General features: G+C 46.1%; 1 protein-coding gene across 1 annotated transcript in view; it reads right to left on the bottom strand.

The window, feature by feature from the left end:
* Window positions 1-25,204, bottom strand: part of SETD1B (SET domain containing 1B) — a 49,824-nt gene that overhangs the window by 2,202 nt on the left and 22,418 nt on the right. Inside the window, exons 6-14 of the mRNA XM_010582181.1 lie at window positions 15,387-16,157; window positions 10,149-10,319; window positions 9,111-9,198; window positions 7,990-8,207; window positions 7,596-7,731; window positions 6,406-6,858; window positions 3,068-4,618; window positions 530-696; window positions 124-255 (exon numbers count right to left, since the gene is read on the bottom strand). Coding sequence (XP_010580483.1) covers window positions 124-255; window positions 530-696; window positions 3,068-4,618; window positions 6,406-6,858; window positions 7,596-7,731; window positions 7,990-8,207; window positions 9,111-9,198; window positions 10,149-10,319; window positions 15,387-16,157 — 3,687 coding nt within the window. The remainder of the gene's footprint in view (window positions 1-123; window positions 256-529; window positions 697-3,067; window positions 4,619-6,405; window positions 6,859-7,595; window positions 7,732-7,989; window positions 8,208-9,110; window positions 9,199-10,148; window positions 10,320-15,386; window positions 16,158-25,204) is intronic.

Consider the following 25,204-nt stretch of genomic DNA (forward strand, 5'->3'; position numbering starts at 1 on the left):
AGTGCCCAATGCTGAGACGGCCATCACCAAGGTGAGACCAAACTGGCAGGAGGTCCCCTGCCCTGGCCTCAGCCTGCTCCCAGCCAGCCCCTGTGCAAAGCAGCAATCCATGGGGTGACCTACCTTGAGCTGGTTGAACTTGAGCAGGTCACTGTCACAGCTACCAGTGAAGGAGGAGAGGAGCCTGCGTTGCTCTGACCGCCTCTCAGAGCCAGCCCGGGTGGAAGCATGAGGTTGGGCAGGGATGCTCATACCCTGTGAGGACAAATGGGTGATCAAAACTGACCCAACAGACCCAACACCCTGCAGCCTCCCTGTGAGCAATCCCTTGTGCTACAACACATCACCACAGAACGCGTGGCCTCCTAACACATCCCACATCAAACACTAACACCTCCAGATGACCAACTCAACACAGGCGCAGCAACAGCTTCACCTCCCTCCTTGCCAAAAGGCAGGAAGCATCCACTGTGTGACACCGTATAAAATCCATTCACACCCCTGCAGTCAGTGGAGGACAGGTCCTCACCTGCGTGTCAGCTGGAGGCTCCTCTGCAAAAGCTCGGCTATTGTTGAGGTATTTAAGTTTGTCCTTCTTATCAATTTTGTAATAGCCTTCACTTCGTGCACAGCCCGTCACATGCTCCCGCATCCCATCATCCCGCTTCTTTTTCTTGGGGGTAGAAAAGCTAGTAGGTGGAGAGAAGTCAAGGAGAAACACAGCCACCAGTGGATATCAGACAAAACTTGCTACAGCTACATGGAGCTAACGCCAGGAGCTTGGAAAATTAGGAAGGGTTGGGGGGGTTGCAAAAAATAACAATACTATTGAAAAATAAAAAAAAACATCACTGAAGCCCAATGCCTACAGGAAAACCGAGCATGATCTTTCCTTCTTAGCTGCATGCTTTGGGAAACAAAAGTAAAGAGACAATGAAAATTTAAACATAAAAAGGTTAAACTGTCAAGAGAAACCTGTTTGAGAAAGGATTTCCCCACAGCACCCACTATGTACACAGCCAGCAGCTGCCCAGCCATCTGGATGTACCGCTTTCTCTGTTTGGAGTGACACACTTTTGTTCTACCTCCAGAAACTCCCTGCAGCCACCCCAAGCCCTGAAGATGCCACACCGATCTCATGGCAGCAATCATCCCCACTGACTAGGGCTAGAAGCAGCACAGATGGGCAAGAGATGGTCCTCAGCCCAAAGGGCTTGGAGAGACACTGTTCTCACTGCCCTCAGTAAATCAGCTCCTTCAGACCCTGATGGCAAGGGTAAGACCCTGTGCAGATGTTTCAAACCCCACTGTCCTATCAGTCAAGAAAACCTGCAGCCGGCCTGGCAAGGATGCACTGCATTGAGCAGGCAGAAGGCACCTTCAGGTCTTTGGCTTCTGGAAGGACAGTGGAGCTGTACTACTGGCAGGTCACCCCAAAAACACAGCCATGAAGCCTATGACAATTGAGATCTATCCAAAAATGCTCCCTGTGAGTCATAACATACCATTAACACCAGAAAATTGAAGCAAAGGGACCATAAAAAGCAAGAAGTGATGGCCCTGAAATCAGAGTGCTGAGGTGTGAGCTTGCTGCAAAGCAGGTGAACCCTGTAGGTACTTTCACACCTATTGCACAGTATAGCTCAGGATGAACCAGCAACCGACTGCAGATGATTTTTAAATGGTTTTAAAAGTGACTGTAAATTTGCTCTTACAATAATCCTTATCAACAGGGAAACAGATTTCAAATATTTCCACAATGCCAAATGCAAACACATTTAAGCGCAGGGTCACACGCAAGCCCCGCCCTCATCCAACCCATTCTGCCTTTCCCTGGCTGTGGCTCCCCACCACTACGGGGCCAATTACTCCCACCTTGAAACCGGTTTGGTTTCGGAATGGCTTCCCCAAATGAGGCAGACAGACTGAGAATTACTGGGGATGATGTGTTTCATCATCCTTTTAGGATATTTCCTTTAAACAATTAAATAAACTTATTTCAAGACTATTGCACTGGTATGAAAATTATAAATTTAATCTTACACGTTGCCCTTCAAGATGCAGAGAAAGAAAGGATAAAAATGCACAGTTCAGCACTGAGCTCCACTTGCTTCTTGTTAGTGTCATATCACTGACTATTTTAAGTGATTTGGGCTTTTTTGATTTTGCTTTTGTGTCTTGCAGGGAGTAAGGGATGAGATACTTTAACTACACACAATCTCTAGCAACACACGAGGTGGTGCATTTGTCGTCTTTAACATATGAATCCATATATCCTTCCTAAAAACCACTACTAGAGAGTTCAGAGGTTATGAGAACAGCCTTTTAGGCTCTGTTCTGGAGATCACTACTGGTGGCTGCACACATGTAGAGCCTTGTTCTGAGACAGCTTGTGTGTCCCAAAAATGCTCCCAAAGATTCAAAGCTACAGCCTATGCTGCTGATTACCAGGTCGTGGGCAGGGAGGGAGGGGATGGGGCCAGACCCTGCCCCACCAGCACCAGCCAGTGCTACACACGCTCCTTGCTGCAGCACTAGCAGTACCTTCCCCCATGTAGCCCTGGGGGGTGGCTGATGTGCCACTTAGAAACCATTGCATTTATTAGTATTTCAAACTTAAAGCAAGTTAAAGCTGCTAGCACCAGTAACTCATCATTTTGGGCACAGATGGTGAGACTATTTTTACAGCAAGTTTTAGCCCCAAGTTAAAGCCCTGTATGTGCAGACTAGAAATTCTACAGGCAAGCTGAAAAAAAGTCTGGTTTAAATGCAGACAGAAGCTTCTCAAACTAGCAAGGAAATCTCCCCAGAAGAGATGCATACAGATTTTCCCTGCAGTCCTAGATTGAAAATGCAGCAAGAACAGCCACTTCTGCAGTATTTTTGTATTGCAGCTTCAGGGAATAGAATAGGCTAAAATTCCCTCCTGATATAAGCAATTGCTATTCTAGTAAGCAAATGCTTCTTCCACCAAACTTAAATCTTTTACATTTTAAGTCCTAAACAATGACCATCTAGTGCATTTTACACGTGTTGTATAACGCAGAGCGCCAGTGAGAAAGGATATAAGGATGGAATACCCACAGGGTGTCATTGAGCCAGTCCATACCATTGTCCTGCTGTAACAAGCGGTCATATGTGATACACATGAATTTGATATCTTCCTCATCTATGCCTCCATTCCAAATATCATACAAAATGGTCATCTCCTCAAACTCGGAGCGTGGCCTGAACTGAGGCCGGGGTGGGGAATACTCAGGGGAAGGAATCACTGGTAGGTCCTCAGGTGTCTTCTTCTGCCTTCGCCACTGTCTTTTAGGTTTCGCGTGAGCTTCTTCTTCTTTGTAGTCTTCATTCCACTGGTTCTCCAGTTCCTTAAATGGCAGTTTCTCTGCAACTGTCTCAGCTGCTATTTTCTCATGGAAACCATCATTCCTGAAGTCCAGGGTAACGGCTTCAGGGTCTTTAAGTCCATAGAAAGCATCAGGATGTCCACTCAACAGCTCTTTGCCCACAGTACTTTCCACCAAGGCCACTGGCACAGGAGGAGGTTCTATGGTTTTGCCCGAGTACACATCCAACGAGAGGACAGAAGGTGGTGACCGTTTTGGCCGACCTGGCCTCCTTTTGGGAAGAACAGAAGGCGGTGGTGGGGGAGGAAGAATAGAAGCACCAGTGGGTACTTCTGGTGAGAGCAAAACAGATTTTACTTCTGCCTTGCATTCCTCAATGGGCATTCTTCCATCTCCATGCATGCATGGCAGGGCTGCTACAGGTATTGGCTCATCAGGTGGCAAACCCATGTCCGTGTGGAAATCTGCTTGGGGGGGGCTGGCAAAGGGAATAGGGGAAGGAACATTGTTCATGCTGATCGTAAGGGAAGCACCAAGAGGCTCTTTAAAGGGTTTCTCATCTAGCTCATCCTCTGACTGTTTCTTGCCAGGCAGAAGGCAAGGAATGGTAGCACCAGCCTCTGGGAAAGTAGGCGTGAAATTGAAATCTCTCCCAGGAGTCCGAGGAATGCCACTGTTAATGCCAGGAGATTGGGATGGGTAGGAAAAGGGGCTCCCTGGGACTTGAGGGGAACTGAGGGTCAAGCTGCTTCCCATAAGGGAAGCATCGCTTCCTGGCGTGGCTGGAACAGTGTCCGTGCTCTGTGACTTCGCAAGGGGGTGTGAAGACTTGGCCAAAATGTCCCGCCCAGGCGTCCTAGGAATCTCCTCTTCCACAGACGTTTTGGTCACCATTAATTGTTCAGGGAACTTTTCTGGAGGGACTAAAGATTCTTCTTTACCAGGAGTTGGTGGTAAGGGAAGCATGGAGGATGGCACCTTGTGGGCTGGAAGCAAAAGAGTATCAGTCTCCGAATGGATCATCACCTCCCGTCCAGGCGTGCGAGGCACCCGTTCATCTTCCTCTGCTGCAGAGGGCAGCTTTGTTTTAACACGAGCTTCTAAGCTGCTGTCGTCAGACTTGCTAAAGAAGTTGCTTTTATTGGGCAGAAGTTCTCCGAAGACTCCCACTGGAGTCGAGAGACAGAGCACTTCATCTTGAGATTCAGGCTTTGGACCTTCCTGCACCTCTGGCTCCAGCATGGTAGCGGGTTCAGACTCTTCCTCTGAAAGGGGGAAAAAAAGAGGAGAATCAGGAGCTTTGCTTCCACTCGGTTACTCGCCACTTGCCAGTAAAGGCATGTTTAAGATTCTGCAATTACAGAACAGCTCAATTCCACTGGGAGGCTTTAAAAACTCCAATGCTTTACATTTTGGAGGCACAGAGTGTGGAGTAATTAGACGCTACCACAGACATCCCTAATGGACGATAAAAAAAATGCACTATTAATTTGAGGATTAGCTACAACACTGGCCAGAACAACGGTTTTCTGCTTTCAAAACCCCTGACCACCTTTTGTACAGACATAAAACGAATTAGCGGATTGTGGGGCGAGGACTTCAGAGAGCTGTCAGAGCCCCAAGCTATCAGCTTTTCTAATGTGGGAAGGTAAACTAATTGCAAGGCCAAGAAGCACCCTCAGCTCTCCAAGGAGGGAGCAGTGAAGGGAGGAGCATAACACTCTTGAACAACACATGAAGGGAACGGGAAGCCCTTGTAATGAATGAGGAGACACTCAGATGGTATCAATGAGGCAATTTATATGCTGCGCTCTCTGCAGCAGACTCATTTGTCTGGAGTTTATTTACCCCCTTAGGGCCAGGGCCAAAAGGAATCAACAGTGAATTCTTGTTAGGCAGCTCAAAATAACATTTTCAAGTGAGAGAGCAAAAGGAGGTGAAAATGCCTGGGGAGTTGGAAGGGAAGCATTCCCCATTTGTGCTGAAGGGTCAGATCCCTGTAACTCCTGTACAACCGGGCTGGGTTGCACAAAAACGCTACAGTCAGAGCTTGTTCCCACAGCTTACCTGTAAAGCTCATTCCACATGTCAAGGTGCCCAAAAGCAGGTCTCCCCAAATTTATGTCCTTTCTGCATACTGACATGTTCCAGAAAGATCTGTGCAAAATAGGTTCTTCTTTGCCCTGCCCAGTTTAACATTTTGCTTCTTTACAGCTCTCAGATTTTATGGCAGCCAAGGAGTTATAGCCTGTGCAGGGACTGGATTTCCAACTCTCCAAGTGGCAAAATATGGTGCAGTCCTCAGACTCCAGTCCTGCCCAGGCCACTGCAGGCCACACTAGATGTGCTCTCCCTATTGGCTCCAGTTTTTAACTTTTCAATTCCCCCCTAGCTGCAGAATTTGTCAAGCTTTATGCATCTCACTCCTGTTCTAGTAAAAGGTTTCTAATTTCCTTGGTTTAAATACAACTCTGCATTGAATGAAGACAATTTTCTTCTTCCAGAAAAACAGAGAGTATCACTCATTTAAAAGGATTAAGTAAAAAAAAAACAACCCAAAACACAAACAGTAATATTAGGAACCAGATATGATTCTGAGACTCCATTCACCTGCCGCATATAGCTTCCCAATCACATACTCATTCAGTATTAAAATCAAAAAGAGCCAGTAGTGACTTATTAAGCACAGATTCCTGTTCCGTTTTAGCAGCCATGGCTTTTCTATCTTGAGCTTCAGCCACCACACCATCCAGTCACCCCTGGACAACAACAACTGTTCAGTTCCTGTAGGACACTAACTAAACTGGCCCAGGATAAGATTCTGGATACAATAACCACAGTATTTTCAGTAGCAGGTGGCTTGTGTAGAGCTCCTTTCTAGAAAGGGAAGTTCAGCACAGACCTCCTTCCTGTACAGATAACCCCTAGCCTAGAGCCAAGACTGGAGGAAGAAAGAGAACAAGGGAAATACAAAACCATACATATTAGATGCTGTGAGAACGCTGTACTTGGAAATATGGTAAAAAATGCCAAACCACATGGAAGGGCATACCTGGCCCACAGATGGGAGACAGTGCAAGTTTTGTCTCCTGGTCTCTTTGCATAACCAAGTGTTTCAGTGTTTCAGCAGCAATAGATGCCTCTGGGACTTCACCACATTCACTTTCCCCTGCCTTGATTTCTTCCATGCCTTCATCTTTCACTGCCAAAGCTGGCTCTGTGAGTCTCAAGTCTGTTGGATCTGTGTAGTCATCCACAGGATACAGCTCCAAAATAGTCTCCTTCTCATCATCAGGAAGCTCATGACCAGCAGGTTCATGCTCTGTCTCAGCAACCATGGCTTCTCCGTCTTGATCTTCAGCCACCTCTTCCTCCTCTTCCTCCTCCTCATCTTCATCATCCTCATCCTCATCATCTGAGTCTGAACTTGACTCAAATTCAGAGGAGTCCTCACTTTCATCAGATGATTCAACTTCAGCCTTAGAAGACGAGGGACTTGCTGCATCTACAGTAAGAACAAATTACCATTAGTTCCGCTTTCTGACTCCATTAAACAATCAGGGTCTAGTACAGGAGCAAATATCACTTCCACACTGTAACAGCATGGAAACAGCATCAACAGCAGTGTGTGGGTTTGAAGGAGTTGCCTCCCAATTAATTTATTTTTGCAGAGACTTATAAACCATGTATTTGGATGCTTACAACAATCACCATGCAACAGGCAGTTCCATGAGCAGCAGAGCTAGCACTGCCTGGCACCTTGCCCATGTGGGTCTCTTGGAGGATTTCACCTTTACTGGAGTTGTACTAAGATTTTCTGTTGCCTTCACACACAACTTTAAAATGTAGAAACTACCACCTTCCAGAAAGCAGGAATTGATTGATAGGACAGAAAGTTATTAGCGGCTAAATTACTCCTGTTTGAAATCTGGTCCCTTCTCCCAGCCACACACGTTTCATAAAACAAGCACAAACTTAGCTGGCTTTAAGACCTCTGCCCCTCTGTCAAGTTGGGCTGAGATCACTCAGGAGCTAGAGAGCTATTGCAAAGGGATCCACAGATTGAGGGATTATGGAAGCCTCACAGGTAACAACTAAAAATAACTGTATGCATTATCTTGTATAAAACCACCCTTCAGTGAAAGAAGGTGCACAAATAAAAAAAATCAGCTCACAAGTACAAAAAAGGAGACCACATCTGACCCAAAGGCTACGCTTGCTGCTTCCACTGGAACTGCTTACCCTCCTCAGAGTCCTGCTCCTCTTCCTTGTCACTTGTGTCTATGCCTGTCTCCTCCTCCTCCTCCTCATCATCTTCATCATCCTCTTCTTCATCATCATCCTCTTCATCCTCATCATCCTCTTCCTCCTCCTCCTCCTCTTCCTCCTTTGAAAGAAAGCATTGCCAAAAATGAAGAGTGTCTGACTCTGAGACCTGGCTGTCACTGTAGTAACCACCAGCGACTCTCAGAGATGCTGATCAGAGAACCTGAAGAGGGAATAACCTTACAGAGGTTCTCTTAGGGCAGACCCTAATAGGACCGCTCATCTTCTAGAGAAGGTAACTTTGGCATATGGAATTACTAGGCCCCCTTTTAACGACAGCATTCAAAACTGCGATCACAAACCAACACACCTTGCCAGGTGCTGCTTTCACCAAGCCTCCTTCTTCTTCTTGCTCCTCTTCCTTCTCTGAGGAGGACTCCTCCTCTTTCTCTGATGTCTCATCTCCCTCTTCTCCCTCACTGTCAAGCTCCAGCGGCCTTGCTGGTCGCCGCCTCAGCCCCACTGCTTCTGCATCCTTCTTTGACAGGTCAGATGTTGTATCGGAAGCATCCCTGTCCCTCTCCGACTCTGGTGAGCAAAAACAGTAAGGAAATTGCCATCAAATACCTTGCAAGGGAGGGAAAGAGTTGACTACATAATGGAAACTTTTTCTTTGGGAAGATCAAAGTTAAGGGCAACGTGCCCATGTGGTGTGTGAGTTCCCAGGCTTACAGGGACTTACTAATTTCACAGTGCAAGTGAGGGCGAGACTGGATGCAGGGTGTTGAAATGCCAAGGATGGCAAAATGCAGGTGGCCAAACCTGACAAGCTATAGGCGGAGCAGCTAGGAGAGATGGCACGACAGAGGTCAGAACAGGTAAGCTGAATTTAATGCTTTTTTGTTTTATGTAAGTGCTTTACAAAACCCTGCTTCTGTACTTTGGCTTCAAAACCAGTTGTTAGTCTGAATCAACTTTATGGCACAACTAGCTTGAATCCACTTATGCAAAACAAAGGGTATTCAAAGCTTTGTCTTTACTCTTCCCTGCTTTCAGGAAAAACTGTTAAAATATTTTCAAATAGATTTTTTCTAGCAAATAACTTTGTTTTGTTTTTAAAATCAAATGCAGGGCAAACTCTTACGTGCTTTCTCCCACAACATACCCACTGAGCTGCAAGCACGCCCCTCGAACAGTCCATGAACTCATCTGAGCTCCCTCTACTGGGTAGCTCTGCATCAGCAGAACTAAAATAGGTTATAAGTTATTCATAAAATGTGGGTCTTAAATTTCCCACCAGTGAATTTAAGATAACTGAATCCAGAGGAGACATCTCCCAGCTGATCCAAGTTTTGTGAGAAGCAGGGTTTTGGCTCAGATCCTTGACTCTGTTTCTAACTGTAAGTGAGCACGCTGCTGTGAAGTTTAAAAGAATTCAGCTTGCATGTGGTTTGCATCTGCTCGAGTTTCAAACAAATGTGCTTTGCAAACCTTCATCTTCATCATCGACAGAAGTAGAAGGCCGGATTCTCTTCTGATCTCCTGCTGAGGCAGCTTCAGGTGGCTCCTTTCTTTTCACCTGAACAAAAGACACAATTAGCATTTCTAAAACTTTAGAAACAGTAGAAATCAACTTCTTAAGCAAATTGCTACTGCTTTACTTCCCCACAGTGACTTACACACAGTAACCAAGGGCCACTTCCCCAGCTCTTGATCCCTTTATTTGCTTGCAAACAGAATTTCACTGTGAATGAAATTCTACCCCTTCAATTTGCATCAAAACACTGTGGATACTATCACTTTGAAGATGACAGAGAAAACTTGACAAATCCATGTGTCCAAGATGTAGCAGAACAGAAAGAGAGCCTGAGCCTTTGACATCTTAAAGAACCTCAAAGCAAGTTTTACTCTAAATGAAGACTGCAGAATCTCTCATCCCAAACCTCTACTTGCACCTTCTGTGCATTCAAAACCCTAATTTCAGGGAAGCTCTCTACCCTTCCACACCATCTCCCACCCCACACTTTTTTTTAAGATACTTTTCATTTTTTATGCAAATGCTCTTTAAAATAGGTGACCCTATGATTGCAAGTCTGATTCTGTAAACTCACATGAGGCAGAGAACACTTTTAACCAAACTTCAGGTGAGACTCAGCTGCCAAACTGCAAGACATTCTAAGCAAAGAAATAACTGTGTAAAGCACTATGAGCATAAGCATATTTTTACAATCAGGCTGAAACACTGTGTCCTAAACACACGCAAATGTCCCATTTACCTTGCAGAGCAAGGAGATCCTTTACAGAGAATTCACACAAGTGGTAAATGAAAAGCTAAGGCTGGGAAAGAGGATCCTTGCTCTTACAGTGTACTGGTGCGTTACAGCTGATGCTGTCAGCAGCAACCCCGTAAGTCAACACAGACTGGGGCTAACAGCCTGTACGGCTTTGGAGCACAAACCTAGAGAGGTCTGTCCTCCTAATACTCCTTTAGGGAATATTAGCATAATGAAGACTGATCTTTGTTTTTACCTTGAAGGATGGCAACCGGATGGCCCCTCGTAACCCAATGCCCAAGCCAATGCCCTCGTATCCTAGGCCTTCTCCTTTGTTCCAGTTCTCCAAAAGACAAGATGTGATTCGATCCTTTGGCTTTGGTTTCTCCTCCAGTTCTCCTCCAGACTTCACTGGAGTGAGAGACGCCTGCAACAGAGAAAGCACACTTGAGAGGGAATGTTTCCTGGGAAGCACACAAACTCTGGAAACCATTTAGACAGATAAAGTTTGTGAAATATCACTGCCTTGCCCAAGCATAATTTTCTCTATAAGCAATGGCATCTGAAGATGCACCACATGGCCACACACACTTGAAAGGGAGAAGGTGCAAGAGCTCTTCTTGATAATGAGACCCTTCCATTTCTGAGAAGCCTTCTCCCCTTTGCATTTTAAGAAGTTATTTTCTCTGCACAAGGCACTAAAACTGATCAAGACAAAACTGCTGGGACTCCCAGAACAGTGGCTTAGCATGGAACACTAAGTGATCTTGCATTTGGAGCCATCACGCTGGTAGGTAGCAGACACTCCTGCTTTCTCCACTGAGTATTTTAAAACATGATCTCAATTTTCTTCACATGCAGCTTAACATAGGCCAAAGTATTTCACAAGAAAGGACAAGGGAAATGAACAGGGCCATTAGCCCCCATGGCTCATTTCAGGTCTCTCAAGCGCCTGGTGTGGGGACCACAGTGATTAAGTTCCAAACAGCCAGAATCCAACGCAGATGCTAGAAGCAAACGCTGTAAAAAGGAGAAATGAAAGGGGAAGAAAAGGTGCAAACATGAATGCAGGATTCAACAGCCCAAGGGAACACGTTCCTCCACCCAAGCAGGAGCTACCAAGTGCCAAGAAGCAGCTACTGTACAAAGGTTCTGAACTCTGAAGGGAAGCAAGGAGCTGGGATACACCACTACCCCCAAACTCCCAAGCACTGCAGGAGCCCATCTGGTCTGGTCACAGCTATGTGAGAAATAGAGCTACACATATACCTCTTACAAGTATTTCAAGCATGATTTAGGCAAGTTAGCCTAACACTGTGTTATCTACCTTCATTTGCTAACACACATAACTGAAAGCAACTTCAGACCTTCTAGCTGGGAAGAACTTTCCTCTTTTTAGTGTAAGGCACAATATAGCAAGTCAAAAATCACACACAAGTGAAACACCTAAGGGTCTACAAAACTCAGTAACTAGACACACAGCCTCATCTCTGCTCAGCAACAACAAACCCCTTTTCACCAGAGCCGAGGCGTGAAGGAAGAGCAGGAATTCAAATCTCTGCAGCTCTGGAGAGGCGGACGAGCTGGGGAGACCATCACGCACGGTGGCATGCCACACTTTTCTTGAGTGAAGGGCACTGGAGGTAACGTTCACTCACATCAGCCAGTGGTGTAACACTGTCTAGAAGTCGGTTTCTCTTTCAGATATTAACAGAGCTAATTTGCCGAAGCTGGCTGTAATCACTGAAGAGGAAGCATAAGCTCAGGTCTCCTGCTAATAAGGGACAAGACTAATGGGAATATCAAGCAGAGAATCCAGGCAACAGCACTCCGTGGCCAGGGATGGCTGGTTATTCCTGGCACTCTGCTTAATGCATCTTACTCAGGCTTTCAAACCTAAACCCATCACTAGGTTCAGGAACAGGGAAAAGCTTTCCCCTAGCTCAAGCAGACGAGGTCCACGGTACTTGCTGCCTTCCCTAGCAACATGCTCCTTAGCAGCTTTCACCTCATACATTTTCCATCCCGCCTGACCTAGGACACCAGCTTTAGTCTTGAGCTTTCCCACCCTTTAGTTATGGCATGATACTTCCTGGCAGTCAATCAGCTGCCCAAGTCGATCCCTTTGATGGAATATAGCAGCCAAAAAAAGTGAGAAAAAGAGAGAAATGAGGCACAGGAGGTGACAAGCGTGTTGCCTTCTTGTGCATCGGTGAAGATTCAGGGGCTGCCAGCAGCACTGTGTAGATAATATTTGCTGTCCTACTAAACTTGAACACTGTATGTCAGTCAGGGGAAAAAAGAAACCCACAAGGCTTCCTGCTCTTATGCTTGGGGAAGGTCAGGGATACAGCAGACCCGCAAAGCCTCTGACCAGAGGGACATACCTACTGTAGAAACTGGCATACAGTGGAGCTCATGCACTTCCAAAATGAGCTTTGATCTCTCCTGCAAAATAACAGGAGGGCTGCTGCAGCTATTAAAAGATATCTCTCCCTACAAATCTGCCTCATTTCTAAAGAAAAAAAGATGTAAACAAGCACATATGTTGTCTTATTTATACTTCCAAACCTCTGAAAATAATATAATTTCTTTCACTACTGTCAATCAGTAAGAAAAAGTATGAGGACCTCCAATTAAAACCATTAGGAGGGAGGAAATGGGGATGCAGGGTCTGTTTTGGAGTGTCATTTCAGCTCAAACAGTGCCTGGAGGTCTTGGTCCATTCTAGAAAAATCAGTGTGATGGCAAAGTACACAGGGAACTGACCTCCAGCTGCCAAGGAGCTAGACGGCTCATCCTCAGGTGTGCATAAATACATCAGCAACAGGAAGGTGCAGTTTAAGCTGAATACTCATATTTTGTTTTCCTTTGGCAAAAGCAAGCAGCTTATGACTAAGAAGGAATCTTGTCCTGCACCAATGTCAGAGGGTGCCCAGTCCTAGCAGAAAGGAGGCTCTGAAATGCGTGAGATTTTTCTGCATGCGACAGTAACATATGCCCTGCTAGAGGCTTCTCCAGGCAGGGCCCTAAAGCAGCAATGGTTCTGACATTTCTGTTCCTGGACAGAAAGCACAAGTGTTTTTCCATGCAGCAATTTCATATTTTCAATTAGACAGCTCACATCCAACATAACCTGTGGCAAGGACTGTGGCAAGCTGCTGTGGTACAGTCAGCTTCCCTTCCCAAAGTGGGTTACAAATTCCAGGTGAGGGAGGAACATGCTAAATCCAGCTATAGCTTGGGATATAAAAGAGCCCAAGCAACCGCTGAAGATCTGCTTCAACTTGTCTCTGCTTCTTCACTGTGGATGTCTGGTTTAAAACAATTCCTTGAGTACCAGTTGCTGCTTTTTCAACTATTTGCTAGATCTGTTTCCCTCACTGCCCTGGAAACTGAGGGGCCTCCTCCAAAATTGTCAGCGCACGCTCGCTGGTAGAAGGCAGAAGCTCTGAGCATTAGTCAGGAGAAGAGGGACCAGATTTCTTGCCACACATCATGCCAGCCAGCTCTAAGCCAAAGCAAATTACACTGTCATAAAACAGCTGTTAAGCAGCAGTATTACCAACCTCTCTGGAAAGCTAAGGAGCTCTCCCAGGCGCTAGAGTTAACACACAACTGGCTTACAAAAGCAGGTGGTAAAGATACTGCTCTGAAAACTGGCTTCTGAAACAGAAGATATATCTGCAGGTTGTGGTTTAGTTTGTTGTTTGTTTGTTTGTTTGTTTTACAATAATTCCTTGTAATAGCAGTTTTCTGGCTTGCATGAACCTTCCTATAGTGTTAGCTGGTTTTTGGTAGTGACAACTTCACCACATATTAGATCACAGAGCTGCTTGCTGGCCAACGTATGCCTTAAATTGGCTGAGAAAGGATCAGACAATTCATGCAAAGCTGTTTTCTTAACTAATCCCTGGAACTCCTCGTGTATTTGGCCAATGTTCAGCTTTTGAGTTAATTGCTGCTGCACCACTGGGGAGGTGGGAAGAGCACAGAGAACTGGAAATACCCACAGATCTCATCACACAAAGTGGGGAACACAAAATAGCAGCTTGGAGCTAAAGTTCAGCTTCCTCTGAGATGCACAAAGCCTCTTCACATTTGTCTCCTGATAGGAGGTCACTTCCTCCTGTAAGTCCCTTCCTGGAGGCAGCCAGCAGTGCCCCAGATGACAAAAAAAAAAAAAAAAAACACCAAACCAGCTAAACTTTTCAAATTTCAGGCCCTGGAAATACTGCACTGAGAGAGAAAAGGGAAAGGAGATGAGGAGAGGAGAAGTGAATAACCCTGGGCTTTTGCATGGGCAGCCCCCTGCCACTCTTGAAGGTCTTCCTGAAAGGAGCAAAGTGAAAAGGACTCTCCCACGCGTACATGCTCTGTCTGTAAAAGCAGCTAGCCTCATCCTATGACTACTGCTTGGTGGACTTCAGCTTTAACACAGTGTGCAAGCCCCCCCTCCTCCCCCCCAGCAGAGAAAGTCTGCAAACACGCACCATAGGGCTGCAGTGCCACTCAGGAGGTCACCTAGACCATGACCATGCCCTGGGGCAGCAGTGGCTGCAGCGATGCCCTTTCTGACACCTGTGTAAAGACATTACAGCCCTCCAAAACACAGTCAGAAAAACCAGCTCATTTGCAGATCCCTCCTGGATCATGCCCCAGCATGGCCAGTGTATCCCACCAAGACGAACCGAGCAGCCACGCAGGCTGGCTTGGGCAATGCGCCGCCAAAGACGAACACACTCTCCGAGACCCTCGCAAGGCGCGAGATGCACTTAGTCCCTCACAGGGAAAGGGCTGCCTTGAGCTGGCCCCGAAGCTGGAGGGGACGAGCAGAAGGTCCACCCCAAATCAGAGGGACGGCACTGAGAACTAAACACTTCTTACTCAGGCCCACGTTCAAATCAGTGGGACGGTGTGAGACAGAGCAACAGTTCACTCCTAGGTGAGCAGTTATGGCTCCACACACGTTCAGAGATAACTCTGCATGGGGTACCTCCATCAGTGACTAGGAAGGACTAAAATTCCCAGCCTGTGTTTGTTCTGATGGCAAAGCAGCATGAAATGCCTGCATATACGGAGTGACACCATGGAAAACAAGCCAGGTTTAATACCCAGGTGCTAACCTGTCCCGAGGAAGGTGCCTGTAGTGATTGAGCACTTTCTAGATATTTGCAGACTGAGGTCTGCCGCTCCCAGTGCACACTCCTGCCGCTTGCCGCAGCATAAAGACCAGCCCCATGGGGAGGCGTGGAGCCAGGTGAGGCAGTGACATGCATGCCTCCCATTTAATTTCAGCAGCCTCAAGCAACAGGGTTTCTCACAGCAAAGCTATTCCATGGCTTTACCTTTTGCTTCTATTTTAGTTACCATAACATTTTAGGGTTCTGGGGTTTTTTAAAGTCAATTCCAGACCCCTTCTTACCCATGCCCTGGCCACAAACATTATGAAGAGCTCTCCCTGGGATCCAGCACAGAGTATGTGAAAGCCTACCTTTGCCAGACGTTCCTTCTTATCCCACCAGTCATCAAATGCCCGAAACGCTACCACTTCAACCATCTTCCGGTTCAGGTCCCTTTTCATGATAGCCTTTAGTTCCTTCACTATGACCAGGAGGACTCCATCCACGGTGGCTTTGTGGGGATCTTCCTTCTTCGGCTCATAACCTGGTGGTGGAACCGAGGGGTCAAACTTGGGCAGTGGTGGCCACTGCTGTCCACGACCAAGAGCTGCTCCCATTGAGAAAGGGCGGTAGGGCGGAAGATTCACAAACTGCATCCGGCCCGTCATGAAAGGTGGATACTGGTATGTGTTTTGCGCCTGCATCATGCGGCTCAGCATCTGAGTTTGCATCTGGAAGGACATTGGCATGCCACCCCACTGGTTGCCCAAGACACTTATCATATCCACTTGCATGACAGGGAACATGCCAGGGTGGAATGGAGGAAGCGGAGGCAAGATATGAGGCGGAGGGACCCCAGGAGGGGCAGGGAGCGGAGGCGGGGGGACGGTGACAGCGGGGTGAGTGGGTGGAGGTGGCGGAGGTAGCGGCGGAGGCATCGGGAAGCCTGGCTGTGGAGGCGGCGGAGGAGGAAGAGGAGGGAATCCTGGTGGTGGCAAGGGGGGAATTGACGGGGCCATCACGGCTGTGTTGCTGACGGAGGAGTTCACCACAATGGTTTTGGCACATTCTGCACTGGTGATAGGTGCAGGGTTGGTCTCGTCATCAGAGATTTCCATGTCCTCCCCTGAAGAATGCTGACCCTGCGACAAAAGAGAGAGAAAAGGTGAGGAGCACATTCCTTTTACATTAAATACCACAGTGCTGGCTGCTTCAAACAAAAACTAAGTTTAACACACATTTTAATTGGGAATGGAGAAAAGCAAGCTATGCTTTGAAAAGACATGGCCCATTGAGCAGCTGGTGCCTATTGAAGCCTTTTCCATGTCAGACCTCAGGAAGCAGAGATGTAAAAGCTTTCTAGAAGAGCATCAGTACCAAATGAACAAAACCCTCAGCTTCTATGGAATAGGAGGAATTGCTCCCGTGCTTAACGAAATACACACAATCCAAATGTCTTTCACTGCAAGATACATTATCTCTTATTTGCATCTAATACTGACAGGTGCATTACACCATGAGTTTTTATTCCTTAGTTTTCACCACACACAGAGAATTACCCTGTTTTTTAATTATAATCTCTGGCTCATTCGCTGTCAACTCCTAATCTCTAATTGTGAGAAGACAATACTTCCACATGGTTGCTGCTACTAAAAGTTGTCTTGACTAGACCACAGCAATTCACCTGGAAGAAAAGAACCCCAAATCTGCTTAAATTGCCTTTAAACATCAGAGTCATAAATGCTGGGATTCAAAGACATAGCATATGTCATGTTCTTGGGCAAAATGAATACTTTACTAGCCACAAGAAAAATACAGAGTTATATAAAATGCTAAAACGATGTCCCACCTCGACTGTCAAAGGAATGGAAACTGGATTAAAACAGAGGGTGCCTGCTTGCTCTGAAATCTCAAAGCTGCCTGATTAGGTCTCATACAACAGAAAAGCCTCATGAGCTAGCTCCATCCTCAACAGCAAATGGTCACACCTGCTCGCTATGCCCTACAGGCACTTCAGTCCTGAAGGTGTCTCCGGCACAAAGAAGCCACACATGTGACTGTCACATCCCTCAGGTATTGTTAAAACAAATCCTGATAAGAAATACAGCAACAAAATACTGCTGGAAGACATATTCAACACACTGACAGTTTATTTAGGAAACTCGAATGGGGTTGACCTTTAACTAGTGGGATGTCAGCAAAGACAGGACAGGGTCCCAACAACCTTCTCCAAAACTATTTCTCCCATTCTTCCTTTTCTTCCATCTAAAATCATCAAAACCCACCACTCTTGTGACAGCAAACATCCCTCAGCTATTTTCAGGACTGAAAAGCAGAAGCACTCGTCACGACCTTCTCTCCCAGGCTCTCTACAAGCATGACTGGCTTGCCTCCTTTGAACAACTTACCAAGCACTTCCTTCCTCACAACAGCTTCGCACAAAAAAGCCAGAGAGTTTGCATGTTGCCACCAGCTGATCTAAATAAAGAGCATCGCCATGTTCAACAGAGCAGACCAGCGATGCTCCACCTCCACCAGAGCTCTCCTGCCTGCCCTGGATGCTGTGGGCTCTAGCCCATCTGAGGCAGTACAAGATCATGATCAAGTGGTCTTCAAGTGCCTCTCCGTATCTCAATCCTGGCAAGAGTTTTGGAACCTGCTGGCTGTTTTCAGCCAAATTTGACTGAAGAACCCAAAGATGTTTATTTCTTCCATGTTTTGTGCCAGCAGGCACCTCTTCCACCTGCTCTCCTACTAGTCTCCCCAGTCTGAAAAAAAAAGAGCAGTAGAGCTCAGCCCTTACCAGACAAGGGAGAACCTACACTGGGGAGAACACTAGGAAGCAGGCTTTGTTGGCAGTTCTCATCCTGAAGCTGCTGTGATTTGATTTTTAACCTGTGAATTTTGCACAGGGTTAAGGGAACAAAAGCAAGAGCAGCTGAGTTGATGACTCTGCTATGAACTGTAGCTGTATGAATCTGAGCAACCACAACTATCCAAATCAAACCAAATGCTTCACATTTTATCAAAGGTCATCTCTGCTACAGCAGCTACCACCAGAGAGCAGGCTGAGCACAACGCTTGCAACAGCGGCTTTGCAAATCCTCCTGTCCTAGCACCTCCCCTCACCCTGGCTTCCCCGCATTCCTCTGCTGCAGCATGAACCCACCGGCTCATGCACCACATGGGTCACCCCCAAAAAGCCACTCGCAATTTTAGTGGTCTGAAAATGCTCAACCCCTCAGCTCAACAAGGACACTACCATTTACCCCTGCAGAAAAGCTGAAAGCACAAGCCTGGCAAACCCTGCAGCGAGTGCTATCAACCCCCTGCTAATGGTAACAGAGAGGGGACTCTCACAGTTGCTGAGTTGCTTTAGTGCATCTGTACATGCAGGGAGGTACTCCGAGGGCTCTTTTGTAAACCCTAAAATGAACAGCTACAAAAGAAGTAGAAATAATAATCCATTGCACTTGAGTCTTTCCAAAGCCAAATTGTATCACCTCCTCATTGAGCTGTCCACATCTGGCCAACGTTTCTAAGTGGGTCTCACACCCTGCATCCTCTCCCCAGCTGCTCTATTGCAGTCACGTCCCGCGCTGAGGATGCTGGGGAATGAAAGGACATTCTGCAGTTTCAACTACTGCAGCTCCAGTGAAAGGGGCAAAAGAAGAACAAAGATGACGACTGTGGCAGGTGTAAACAAGTTTCCTGTGAAACAGACCCCGTTTTTCAGTAAGTGAACACAAAAGGCACTGTTAAAAGCACTGGCTCCAATTGCAAAAGCTGGATGATGCTGAAGGTCAGCATTGGATAGGAAGCCAGGAGTATTCAGGCTACCAAAGATAGACAAAACCAGCTTCATATTTACATTCATTTCATCTGTTGGGGTATGGAGGAAAGTCACCCCACAAAGCCTTGGTGGAGCACCAGCACCAGGCAATGTCACAGGGAGCTCCAAGCCACAAATCCTCCCCAATCCCCAGTCCCTCCTGCAAGATCCTGCACCCTCCCAGTGCTACCCAACACCAATCTGAGTCACCACTCAAGATCGGTCTGTGGTGAGTACACAGTACCGGTCCCAAAGTGCCTGCCTGAACCAACACATCCTCCCTCCCTGGAGCACCACCAGCCCAGAGCAGCCCATCTCAGCCAGTCCTGCTGCAGGGGACCCATGTGCTCCTGCCCGTCAGCCAGAGCCCACTCTCATCTGCACCAGTTCTTTACTCAGTCTCAGTACCAAAGAATCCTGCCTGATAAATGAGGTTGGTTTTCCCTCTTGAAGGAAATACCAGATAGAAAATGCTGATCCTGAAATTGCAGAGAGGTGGCAGGACTAGCCAGACTCCATGTTGTAGTGCACAGCAGCTGTCTTCATTCATACATGCATTTATTTTTACTTAAGCTGAAATGAGAACTGCTAAAGCAATATCTAGCATTTTTGGAAGATTGTAAGACTTTTTTTTTTTTTTTTTTTTTTTAATTCTTCTGGTGCTCAGATGGCTCTGCAGGAAGCAACAACAGATTCCCTGCTTCCTACAATGCTGGGCTGACAACTCACCTGCACATGCACAGTGAACACAGTCTGTGCTCCAGTTTTATCCCAAGCAAAGGAAAGGGAAGGAGATTAAACAGCAGGGAAAAACAGATCAAAAAGATGGTGGGGGGGGGCAGGGTGGAAGGAATATACAAGGTTAGGAAAGAGGTCAAACCAGAAGAAGATAGTCTACAAGGAAGTCTTTAAAGAAAGTTAAGTGGAATGAATATTTAAAGCGGATGAGCAGTTACAGGAAAGTCATATCTAAGGGGGGAAAACATGGGCACCGAGTGAAAGAGATCAAGGTACAGAAGCAAAAACCAAGGGGAGACATAGAAAGATCCTCTGTTATATGAATTTCTTTTCATTCACCTGTCTGAAACTGGATTTACTGTGGCTGCTACCAAATACCTCTCAGGGTAGAGCTGAAAAGTAGCTACACTGTCCTCCCAAAGAAACCACCTTCCAGCTGGCCTCCCTCTTTGCTCTCACAAGGGGAAAGAAAAAGTGAGCTGATATATGGCATATGTACTGCTAAGAGGATATCATGGCCATCACTATCAAAAAAACTGTGTCAATCAGTCCTGGAGTTCACCTGCCTGTTTCCGAGGGCATCTGGTACAACACCTCCAGAAAACCTCCCTTCAGCCCACTGAGAGAAAAGCCATTTCCAACTAAATTAATTTGTGCTGCCATCTTTACTTTGCATTAATTAAATTAAGAGTTAGCAAAACAGGTATTTAATTATATGCATGACACATTTTTCCAAAGGTGTTTTAATGATGCAAATTCATTGGGAGAGATTCACGTCAGCATAACTGGTTACAAATGGCCTCATTCATTGTTCACCCAAAATGCTAACTGCCACCTTTAATACCGGTACAGTGTGTTTTAGCACAGGCAGAGCCTCCTGAGTTAAGTGAAGGGAACATCCTGAGATCTCATTCCTGGATCAGCCTGAATAGTGACAGGGTAGAGAGCCACTGAATGCAGGGTATCGGTTTTATCTCAGAGCAATACCCAGCATTTAGCAAGCAAATGTTCATACCTGCAGAAAAAAGAAACTACATCCTAATATTTGCATGCAGAACCGGCAGTTTCCAGATGTGAAGAGGCTGTTCTCTCCCCGACCCAGAGAAGCACTGACACTGTGGCAGCAGTTGGGACCTTCATCATACGTGCTGTTCGGTACCTTTCCTACGGGCAGAGGAACTTCACATGCTTTCATTTCCTTTTAAAAAGGCCATCTGATAAAGAATTTACTCAGAATTTCAGAATGCATTTTGAATACCATAAGCTTACAGCTAATTTCACTTAAATATTCTGCTGGGTACCAAGTTACTTATATTTGAGGTAGGGAACTTATATCACTGAACATAGCAACTACTCTGATATAGCCTGGCTGAGCTCTGGTGCATCAAAATAATGAAATGAAGGATTAATGGCATTCAGCTCGATGCAAGGTCATTAGCTTTAATGAAGTGAAGCATCCCATGCTTGCAAGAAGCAGCAAACCTTTAAGCCCACTGCAACTTGCACTCACAGAAACCAAAACAGAACAAAAAAATTCACTCTAAGCCCTAAAACTTCAAAACCTCCATATTTAAATACTGAAAATCTTTGCCATTTAAAATGTTAAGAAGCAGCTTTTCAATAAAGCTAGAACTAAAATCAGAAGTGGCTCTTGGACAAAAAGTTTTCATAACCTGGTCAAACAGTCATCACTTGTTTTTGGATTAAGTCCATCCAAGGGTCTAAAAAATTCTTAAGTGAGCAAGTCTCACCCTTTATCCTTACAAAAAAGTAGGGAAAGAAAAGCCTTCAGTGGTGAGGGGGAGAGGACAACTGACCAAACAGGGTCTCACAGCAAGTCACTGATGGGAGTTGAGAATAGACCCCAGGTTCCTCTGACTTCCTATTCCCTGGCTCCAGCTGCCTCTCCGCACCAAGCTCACACCATGCTTTGCATTTGACAAGGAAAACGGCCCTAGTGTGATACACTGTGATCCCAGGGTGAAAATAGCCCGAGTTCTCTAACACAAAACTTCCTCTTCCCAGACTCCTTCAGCAGAGTACATTAAAATGAACACCACATTTCAAACCTGCCACATTTCTTACAACACCGTCCAGAACAAAACAGAAGCCTGAGGATGCAAACCAGCCACCTGCAACTCTTCCTCAAAGACACAATTTCAATTAAAAACTCCTTAAAAAAAATACAAGCCCATTCAAGTTCGGCCCAGAGAATCCCACCATCCTCTTTGCTAACAGAGTGAAATACCTCTTGCTGTCCAAAATCTACATACCAGAGCACAGCGAGGGTTTCTGGGAGTATTGCTTTGCTCACTTTCAATCTGCTTTTAGCTAGCAAAGAGCCTGCAGGTTCTACACATTCTTGGCAAAGCCTGTAAAGAGGAGCCATGCCTCTGAACTGCCCTCTTTGCTTACTTGGAGTGCAATACTTGGGCACAATGACATGGCAGAGGGAACGTGCTAAGCATTCACACCTCATGGTGTCAGGCGTGAACAAGGCAGACTCAGTACCGTATTTACAATACATACAAATATTTTTACTTTGCTAACTATAATTATAGCTCTTCCTCTGAAAGAACATACACAAGGGTGGTACTTTGCTGGTGTTGCAGAAGTGGAGTACAGGAGGGCAGAGCTACTCAAGGTGCTTTGCCAGCAGCTTAGCTACAGCAGCAAAAAAACCCAGAGTAAACCGCTGCCTGCACTTTCCAGGGTGAGCTTTCAATCCTGTTCAGATAACTGTGCCATCATCAGCACCCATGGTGGCTTGCATGGGCCAGCACACCACCACTGCAGCCTGGATCTACAGTGAAGTTTGTTTACTGCCTCCTCCCCGGACACCCTGGGTTGGTTAGTCATGTCTTTCTACCTCCTTTGGGCAGCTAAGAGAACACCCATCCTCCTGCTGCTGTCAGAGCATGCAATTGCAGTCATGGCAGCTTTTAATTGGGACAAAGAGAGCTTTCAGGTGTATTTGCACTACAGTAAAATTCCTAGCTCAGTAACAGGCAAATGGAAAGATTAACATGTTACAGATCAGTGATTATAAGTATCTTCAGCAACATGTATTTCCATCTCAAGAACAGAAGACTGCAAGATTTTTATATAGCTGTATATTTATACAGCACTTTGCAAATCTAACTCACAGGCAAATGTTGCAAACAAAGCAGAGCAGAACACAGACAGATCAGGGCAATAGACTCACCGCTGTCCCCCACAAAAAGGGGCACCAAAAAGGCTGCAGTGGAGCAGGGATTTCTCACAAAAGGAGAGACATTACTTGGGTGTTTTGATTTCTTTATTATTGATTGTTAAAGTATCTCTCACTACTTGAAAAAGAGCATTCAAGCTCCATGAGATGATAATATCCTACCTGACACATACACTGTCTTGGCTCAGCTTGTGTTTTGGTCTGGTACTTATTTGCAGCGCTTCTTTGGCACAGACAACTCTCCCCACACCTACAGGGCTGCGCAACAAGTAAAACAAGTGACAATAATATTCAGGTGCTCATTGTAAACAAACAGCACTGTAAACACCAGCCTAACTTATGCCACTTTCTTTTCTTCTTCTAATGCCAAGAGGGAACTTTAAGTCAATACCTCAAACCACTGAAGGATAGAGGGAGAATTCCCCATCGGTCCCAGAACAGGGGAACGGGGGTGAGGAAATGCCACCATGGTGCTTGTTTGTCTCTCACAATGTGCTGCCTCAGGTGCTGGTCCCTAATTAGACCATCCTGTGCATGGGGAGATGCCACAAGTTGGGATTTTGGAAGGATGCGAGGACGGAGCTCACCTGGGCTTTCAGTGCACAGCAGAAAGGGCTCTTGAGAAGGGGAGGCACATGCAGCTAAGGCTTACAAAGGGAAAAGATCTCCTCACTCACTTCCAGTGTTTCCTGACACTAGAAACTTGTAAATCGACTTGTGTTTTAAAGACAGCGGGTGAGCTGGAAGGCTGCCCAATGGTCCATGCCATCATTAGAAAAATCTAATGAATTAAGATGACAAAATGAGCTAAAATGACTCCTGTACAATGGGCAGAAGTGCCAAAGACAGTATTCCCAGACTCATGCAAATCTGCACCGCCAGTTTCCTGCAGGCCCTTGTACACATCGAGCATCTGAGATGGGTCTTGACACTTTGAGGCACCGTTTCAGACTCCAGAGGGGATTATCCTCTGCCTTCTCCCCGCAGGACAGTGGAATAACATCAATGTCTCCAAGGAAAGAAACAGAGCAGTAGCTTAAGTCAGTATTTCCCAAAGCAAAGACCCTGATGTGACACAGGGCATGAAATGGGCCACAAAAAAACAGAAAAATAGGAGAAAATAAATGAAACAATTGAACAGGAGGGGTTCAGGCTATTTTTACTTGACTGTACCTAGAAGCTCCAGTGGCTGTATGAAATGATGCATGGATTCTTCTTTCCAAAGGTTGAGATGGATCTCGGAGTAAGAAACACCCACTTAGGCAGCCTCTATGCATCTCCATAAGGCTAAGAACTTTTTTTATTTAGCAAGTGATCAAGGGAAGGACAGAAAACTCTAGGTGAAGCAAAGAGGACAGAGATGGGAAGCAAATGCAGTGTCATTAGTGGTCTGAGGTAACCAGATCTTCACTGATCCAGAAACAAGATGACTTGAGAAATGTGATCCCAAGGGGAGAAGATTCAACCAGTATTCAGTACTTTCAAAAATCCATTCTCTTGGCAAGAGAGCACCATACTTCAGTTTTCAACATGACTTTCAAGAGGCCACTGCAAGAGCTTCCTAGGATAGCAGTCCTCAGAGCCATAAATTAAGCCAGTGGGAAAACAACTGCCAGATTTGCCTGAGCAGAAAGCCTGAAGAGATGAATTGGCAGAGAGGACAAAAACTTGCCGAGGGTTTTTCTCTGTTTGTTAGCAAGTGGATTACCTTCCACAAAAAGGGTGGTTTAATTCAGGTCTTTCTCCCTTCCAAAAGGGAAAGGAGGCTCTGAACTGCAAGCTTCATGGCATATGATGTGGTTATATGGTTACACCATTCCTGTTGGCAAGATCACCGAAGAAGGGATATTTGGAGAAGCCAGACATTACCCCTGGGCTTCCAGCATGCACAAGAGACTCTCTGGTGTCTGCAGGGTCAGCTCGAGGAAGAGTGCAGACTAACATCCTTTGGATACACATTCATCAACGCTGAGACTGGAAACTTCCAGATCCCCTGACTGCACAGACTTGAGCAGAGACAAACATGAACATACAGCTAGGCAGATCACAAAATACAGTGAGAGTATGAGACGGGGAGTCACTGGACCCCAGCCCGTGATCAGGGATGCCTGGGCAGCCCATGCGTACCCCGATGCGAAGCCTGCCTGGACAGTCGCCCCTTCTGCATTATATGAACAAATCCGAACTGGCAGGGCGAATGTGTGCCAATTCAGGGGCTGCGTCATGCGGCCATAGAGTTTTTCATCACATATGAAACACCCTAAAATTGGATTTACCATCTCATGGAACCATGGCCTTTTCCCTCAAGTCTTAAGTAGATCTTATTAAGGGGAAAAAAAAGGTTTCTTTATGGGGGGGGAGGAGGAGGTAGGGAAAAGGAAGGAGGAAAAGAGAGGGGTGTTAACATT

This window comes from Haliaeetus leucocephalus, unplaced genomic scaffold, assembly GCF_000737465.1.
Source record: "Haliaeetus leucocephalus isolate CR32 unplaced genomic scaffold, Haliaeetus_leucocephalus-4.0 Scaffold840, whole genome shotgun sequence".
Classification (NCBI taxonomy): domain Eukaryota; kingdom Metazoa; phylum Chordata; class Aves; order Accipitriformes; family Accipitridae; genus Haliaeetus; species Haliaeetus leucocephalus.